This window comes from Aegilops tauschii, chromosome 3 (genome assembly GCF_002575655.3).
Source record: "Aegilops tauschii subsp. strangulata cultivar AL8/78 chromosome 3, Aet v6.0, whole genome shotgun sequence".
Classification (NCBI taxonomy): domain Eukaryota; kingdom Viridiplantae; phylum Streptophyta; class Magnoliopsida; order Poales; family Poaceae; genus Aegilops; species Aegilops tauschii.
Window position 1 is genome coordinate 476,625,357 of NC_053037.3, and position 7,347 is coordinate 476,632,703.

The 7,347-nt window shown below is 50.0% G+C and overlaps 1 protein-coding gene and 1 pseudogene across 1 annotated transcript; one reads left to right on the plus strand and one right to left on the minus strand.

Moving 5' to 3' along the window:
• The first annotated feature begins 220 nt into the window (after positions 1-220).
• LOC109783207 (transcription factor PCL1) lies at positions 221-3,173 on the plus strand. Its single transcript, XM_040404436.3, has 2 exons — positions 221-941; positions 2,304-3,173. The coding sequence occupies exons 1-2, from the start codon at positions 292-294 to the stop codon at positions 2,473-2,475; spliced, it is 822 nt and encodes a 273-aa protein (XP_040260370.1). The 5' UTR covers positions 221-291; the 3' UTR covers positions 2,476-3,173.
• Positions 261-4,876, minus strand: LOC109783201 (protein Brevis radix-like 4; annotated as a pseudogene).
• Between the last annotated feature and the right edge of the window lie 2,471 nt (positions 4,877-7,347).

Sequence of the window (7,347 nt, forward strand, 5' to 3'; positions counted from 1 at the left end):
AAAGAAAAACTACTCGCGCCACTTGTCGTGGAAAGCATGCACGGGGCCGACTGACTCGCTCCACGTACGTGCCCGGGGCCGAGTGACGAGCGCAGCTCCCCGCGGCTCGCGCCCACGGATCAGCGGGGCATCGCCCACGTCGTCACATATCCAATCCCTTCTTCCCTCGAGAAATATCCTACCCCTTCCGCCTTTTGAGCCACCCCAGGCCCCACCCCGTCCTCAGCAAACCTGACCCCGCCCCCGCCCCCGCCGGGAAAGAGAAGAGAAGAGAAGAGAAGAGTATATGCCATGTTATCCCCTCGCGTCGTCCGGCCCCAGCCCCACGACGGCGCGGCCTCCGCCGGCTCCTCCTCGTCGCGGCGCCACATGGTGGACCGCGTGTCCGAGTGGGAGCTCGGCCTCCCCTCGGCCGCCGAGCTGACGCCCGTCTCGCAGCCGCTCATCCCGCCGGCCCTCGCCGCGGCCTTCGGGATCGGCCCCGCGGACGCGCTCTCCTCCCCCGTGGACGCCGGCTTCCTCCACGACTCGCCCACCTCCCACCTGACCCTCAGGTTCGACGAGTACGACGAGGAGGACGAGGAGGAGGGGGAGGGCGAGACCGACGACGCCGCCGCCCCCGGGGGCCGGAGGGGCGGCGGCGGCGGCGGGAAGAAGGCGAGGATGGTGTGGACGCCGGAGCTGCACCACCGGTTCGTCGAGGCCGTCGAGCACCTCGGCGAGAAGGGCGCCGTGCCCAAGGCCATCGTGCGCCTCATGAACGTCGACGGCCTCACGCGGGAGAACGTCGCCAGCCACCTCCAGAAGTACCGCCTCTACCTCAAGCGCTCCAGCCCCGGCGCCGCCGCGCCCGCGCCGCCGCCACCGCCCTTCTTTCCCCGCTTCGACGTCCAGCGACCGCATCAAGACTCCGCCAACCGGAGCGGTTACTGCGCGTATCCGTATGTTTCCTACCAGAAGCTCGGATGCGATTGAGCAGTAAGCTCGATCGATGCAATTGCTCCGCGGTTTCCCCGCACTGGAAATCGTTCTGAATTTTGTCTTCCAAAGAAAACAAATGGCAAACACGAACAGTGTATGAGATTCACACTTTTGAATCCACCCTGTCGTTTAAAAAACGGAGTTTCCAATACATGTACTGCCATCAAAAGACCCTGGTGGCAAGCATTTCAGGCATAGGTACAATCCATTTTCATTCAGCAAACTGACCCAGAACCTAAAGCTGCCAGGCTAAGTTTGCTACCAATTAGTATGCACTTCTACTCCACCTCTCGTGGCAATTTCTTTACTAGATTATTGTAACGAGTATGTCCTTGCTTTGTTCTTTGGTTGTTTTTGTTTATAAATCAACTTGTATGTCTGCCAGAGTGTGATTTGTTGTTGCTACAATCAAAAGTTTATCAGTACATGGCCAAACTTAGTAATGCCTGTTTTCAGTAATGCGGTTGGGGAGATACTGGAAGCAACTTTATGACCACACCAGTTTCTCTTCAGTTCATTGAGGTAGCTTCAGTTGTTTAGTTCCTGTAACTAGTTCTGAATGACTGCTGGAGTTTTCCACATTTTGCTTTGCTGAAGTCGATTTGGATGCATGGTTGGGTACTTGGCAATTACCACCTTTGCACCAATTTGATCTGGAGACCTATTTGTTGTTTTGACGAGAAACTCCTTTTTTATGCTGTCAATTCTTGCCCAGGAAAAATCATTCTCTCTTTACAAAATACAACACACATGTACTTTCACTTAGAGTTAAAAGCACCAGGAGTCCTAGAACTTGCTCTCAATGTGATGCTTTAGTCCTACAACTTGAAATTTGACCCTACCCAGTCCCTCAACTTGCATAAGATGTGCAAATTTGGTCCTGACGAATCAGAGAGCGCCATGTGGACGTGTGGGTGCATACCCGGTCAGCGCGTGCTCTTTTGCAAAGAGGCCCCTGGCGTTGCTGTGAATCAACCCGCATAGATGAGCACTTCTCTGATTCTCAAAGTGGCCCGCTGCACTGGTAAAGGTATGGTTTGAATCATCCGGGGTCTACTGTGGTCCAAACGCAGCAATGACTACCAACTGTTACACTAGTTGTTTTTAAGCTAACTGATACACTGGTTCATAGTAGTAATAGGAGCAATAGTTTTGGCTAGTAGCAATTTTTTCCTGGTTCTATAGCATGACTCTTGATGATGCTGAATTCTCTGATTTTTGAAGTCAGTCGCATCTTCTGCTTCCTATAGCTATTATAGATAGAGGTCATAGCTTTTAACCCACGGCAGTAAAAAAAAACTAACCTATATCTATTTCTGCAGCAAGCAAATGACCCTTGTGATTCGACACTCAACTCAGAGTTCAGAACACAGCGGCAGACAGAGTACTTGCTGGAAGCATTCCACCTTCAGCACCGAGCAGCTGAAACAAGGCAGAAGCTCGGCACAGTGCAGGCAGAGACCGCGAAAAGCAGCTTCGGCGATGCCAAAGTGAGCACAAGAAGAGCACTAAGTTCAGTCAGGAACAATTTCAAGGAAATCCAGCGAAGGCTGGAGATTTGGCTCGCGAGAATCCTCGGAGACCTCGAGGGCATGCTGGCGAGGGACGGGGCATCCCGGATAAGAGAGTACATTCTGTCCCCCTACGCGTCTGCTGTTCGATGAGCCGGGCTGCTATGGAGCGTTTCTGACTTCAATCGTCGATGTGTGCACTACATTGATGCGCCGTCGTCAGGTAAGTTACCGAATGCAAATTCAGCATGTGAAGCCATCAGGCTCCCTGTGTGTCTTGGTTGGTATTATTGCAACCCTTGGCAAATGTGAAGAGGAGTGATCTAAGACCATGTCAAACCTCAGATCACATTTTGATCCAACCCTCTACAAACAGTAATCTCTTTCTCCTCCCAGTATCAAGGTTTGACACCGAGTCTGGTCATGTTTTAGATCACTTCTCTTCACATTTTATCAAGATTACTGTCAAGAAAACCGCGTGACAGGGGTGCATCCAGTTTGCGGGCTCGTGGTGTTTATGTCCCTTGCCGTAGTTCATTTGGGTAGCAGTTGTACATGTGGTATGTGCTTATGATTTCTGGTGGATTCATCATATTTACTGTATGCCTGTATGTAGCACATTTCTTTGATGCACAGAACTGTACCAGTCTTGTTATTAGTCTATAAGATTATTACTGATCTGTGTACATTGGTGATTGTTGCAGTGCTAGGATATTGCCATGTTAGTTGTATGCCTATTAGCACTGCATAATAAATAAATAAACAAATGGACAGATAAATAAAAGAGCATTACTACTGAAACAACATGTTCTGCATGCAGAGAAAATGAGGACTAAACATACTCAAGTCAAGCATTGTGAATGGTTCTCAACATGAACATGGTACACCTGCATGCAGTGACAGTCACAGGTCACCTGGGCATGCATCATGGCACTGCCCTAATTAAACCCTAAACAAACATTTCTCTTTCCCCTCACCCCCCCTCCTATCCCTCTCTCTCTCTTTCCCAGCTCCAACCCCAAACACAAATTAAACTCTATATTTACTTGTAATTAAGCAGCAGCAGTAGTATCAGAGACTATTAATCTTTCCCCTTCCCTTGCACAAAGCTTGAAGCTTCAGAATGAAAGTGTCCCAGTTTTACCAATGGAGATTCAGAGGTACTGCGCGTGTATCCTCTCCTTGTTCTCCTCCCACCACAGCTTCGCGTTCAGCTCCGCAAACTTCTCACGGCTGCATGCAACAAGATGATAATAAGACTCTAGGACCCCAAAGAATCACCATCGGTGGATGCAATGCAGCAGCAGGAGAGATCATCTGATCATGTGCTGGATTCAGAGAAGGAAATTTGTTTAAGATTACCTGAAGCGGACGCGGCGGAGCTCGCGGGCGCCGTCGGCGAGCTCGCGGACGGTGATGTACACGCCGGGCTCGTCCTGGATCACCAATTCCGTCACCTCCAGCTCGCTGGCGTTGCTGATGGACACGTCGTCCGGCATGGACGAGGTGGTCGTCCGCGCCGGCTCCGGGACGTCCGGCTCAGGGCGCTGCGGGTGTTGCTGCTGCTGCTGCTGCCAGGCGCGCTCCGACGGGTTGGACGACGACGGCGGCGGCGGGGACAGCGGGCCGCGGAAGCTGTGCTGCCGCGCCGCGCCGCCGGGCCCGCCTGGGCCGGCGCCGGTCGTTGCGGAGGGCTGCCCATCGTCGAGCCCACCTGCGACTGCGAGTAGAACGACTCCCTCTGCTGCAAACAAATCCTTGAGCCTTAAGCAACGATGCACGACGATGGCGCCGTCGGCGCACAGAGTGCCAGTGACACTGACCTCGGCGTCGTCGTCGTCGCGGGGCGGGTCGGGGAGCACCTGGCGGGTGAAGCGGCGGACGTTGTAGAGCTCCATGATGCGCTCGTTGTTGTCGCCGCACCACCGCTGCGCCTGCCACTTGTAGTACATCTCCCGGCTGAACCGGATGCGCTTCAGGTCGTTGCCGGCGCCGCCCGCCAGCGACACGAACGTGATCTGCACCCCGGGCTCCACCTGCGCCACCCACTCCCGCACCGCCGCCTCGCCCTGCCCCCCGTTGGGCGGCCGCTCCCACGCCGGCGTGGAGCTCGCGCTCGACGCCGCCGTGCCGCCCCCGCCCCCGGCGCCGTGGCCCAGGTACGTGGCCGGCGGCACCGCCATGTCGTCCTGCACCACGCCCGACCGGTAGTACCCGCTCCGGTACAGCGACGTCGTCCGGCCCCTCGGCGGCGGCGAGCCGCCCCGCTTCGGCACCCCCTGCCTCTGCGTGCCCGACAGCTTCAGCACCATGTTCTTGAGTACGGGTTGACCGGGTATGCACCATACCATGAGAATCAGAGAAGTGCTCATCTGTGCGGGTTGATTCACAGCAACGCCAGGGGCCTCTTTGCAAAAGAGCACGCGCTGACCGGGTATGCACCCACACGTCCACATGGCGCTCTCTGATTCGTCAGACCAAATTTGCACATCTTATGCAAGTTGAGGGACTGGGTAGGGTCAAATTTCAAGTTGTAGGACTAAAGCATCACATTGAGAGCAAGTTCTAGGACTCCTGGTGCTTTTAACTCTTTCACTTAAGTAACAATCATACAATACAAGGTTGTACCCTGTCGATTCTGTGGTTTGGAGTTTAGGACTAATATCTGAAACTAGTACTGTCTTCCTGAAGGTAGCCAGGGCAGAACGTGTGGCCTTCCTTTTTTACTTTTGTTCTCGAAGTTCAGTTACTACTAAACTTTTGCCCCGATGTTAACTGCAATTACATAGAAGAAGGAAATGTAAAGTAAGCAAGACACAGATCTGAGGGAAATGGTGCATCTTTTAATCATGAAAATAAATCCCTTGTTCTTTGCACTATCCTGGGGATCACTCGAAGTGTCTTCCATGGAGAGTTTGTACTGAGGGCCTCTTTGATTCGTAGGATTTTCAAAACAGGGGAATAGGAAAAACGTGGGATTAGAGTGGCATGTCATCTTGAATTCTACAGGATTGTATGAGTATTTGATTGTGCATAGGAAAAGCGTAGGATTCTTTCAAAGAGGTTTGAGTGGATGAAAAATTTCCTATGAAATCTAGTGCAAATGAATCCTATAGAAAAATTCCTATGGTTTACAATCCTACGAATCAAACAACCCACATAGGAAAAGTTCCTAAGGACTAGAATCCTTTAAAATTCTTTTGAGAATCCTTTGAATCAAAGAAGCCCTAAGGGCCCGTTCGCTTCATGGGAAGAGTGAAGGAAACGTCGAGGGAATTGATACCTATGGGTTTTGTTGCTGTAGCTGCGTTCGGGACGTAGGAATCCATCATTTCCAATCCTCTGGAAAGTTTTCCTAGCATGTACTTTTGGAGGAAATCAAACATCCACTCCCAGCTCTTTTTTGTGTGCGTTGGCTCTGGCTCGAGGTGGTGCAGCTCAACCATGCAGCTTTGGGCCCACATCAAGTTAAGAACAGGCTGCATCTGTGCATGCTGGGGCCCATTGACCTGAACTCAACCAATGTGTTATCTTTTTCAACATTACAATTTCATTTTGTGGGACCAACTTGTCTAGATTTCCTGCACTATTTCTCCTGCATTCCGAACACCTACGTTGTTGTTTCTGCAAGGTTTTTATATTCCAATGTTTTACACCTGCCTTCTTTTCCTTTTCCTCCATTTTGTTCCAATCCTTTATATTTCTTCCCTTTGATTCGAACGGGGCCTAAGTCTTAAGAAAGAAATAGAGATAACGTTAAACTTTATGGTCCATTTATCTGTTTTTTTATAAAGAGGCTGGACACCCTCGGTATCTGAATAGTTGGACGCACACAACCCTCAATTACTTATTGCAGAGTTTACAAGTATCCAAATAGGTAGATAGTATAAGTGCGACAAAAAAGCCACAAGCGCAAACCAAGGAACAAATTTCATCCAACTGCTATGCTCAATTGGTTAGAGCAAAGCCCAGCCAAAGCGGAAGCTGAGGGTTCGAGCTGGCGCAAAAGTGCATTGAAGAGAAGGGGATACCTGCAACCAGTGCTCTCTCCTTGAAGAGAAGGAGATACCTGCAACCAGTGCCTAAATAAAGGTATATGTTGAAATGTTCCACTACTAATAGATTCAGTAAAGGAAGGTCCGGAGCAAACAAGAAATATGAAGCTCCATGCATGATGCATCACATATCCTATTATTAGGTTACCACCTAAATCAGTTGAAAAGGCTTCGAACGATCATCTCCAATTAATTGCATGCAGAGACCATGGATGCACGGTCCTCCTCCCGGTGAAGAAAGAACTATGGATTGGCCCTGTTTGTTTGGGTTTTTACTTCTATTTTAGCAAAAAAGCCACAAAAGCTCCTAAATAGGGGACGCCGAGTTTCTCAGCCCGAGCTCAAATGAGCTCGGGTGAACAGTAAATAAAAAATTCAAACAAATTAAAAAAAATATATTTTTTTTGTGACTAAACACTAAGAAAAGTTTCAAGTGCTTCCAAAAATTCGTCATGAAATCGCATTCCTAGAAGGCGTGGCAAATCAAAATTGATACTCTGAAAATGCTACTTTCAAAAGCATTTTGGAGCACTGATTTTTTTTGCCATGCCTTACAGGAATGTGGTTCCGTAACGAATTTTTGCAAGCCCTTGATACTTTTGTCAATGTTTGTCACCAAAAAAATCCAGGATTTTTTGTTTTTATTTTATCTTATTGTTCACCGAGCTCATTTGTGCTCGGAAACAGAAGGGTACTTTCACTAAATAGGGGCTTTTTTGCTTCGACTTTTGGCATATGAATCAGTATTGTTGATGGTATAAGCCAAAAGCTAAAGCAAAAATGCACCTATTTAGGAGCTT

Bases quoted from the DNA above. Each gene is read 5' to 3' on its own strand.
- LOC109783207 (XM_040404436.3), top strand. From the start codon at position 292: ATGTTATCCCCTCGCGTCGTCCGGCCCCAGCCCCACGACGGCGCGGCC. The intron at 942-2,303 runs GTATGTTTCCTA...CTATTTCTGCAG, and splicing joins AGCGGTTACTGCGCGTATCC to CAAGCAAATGACCCTTGTGA.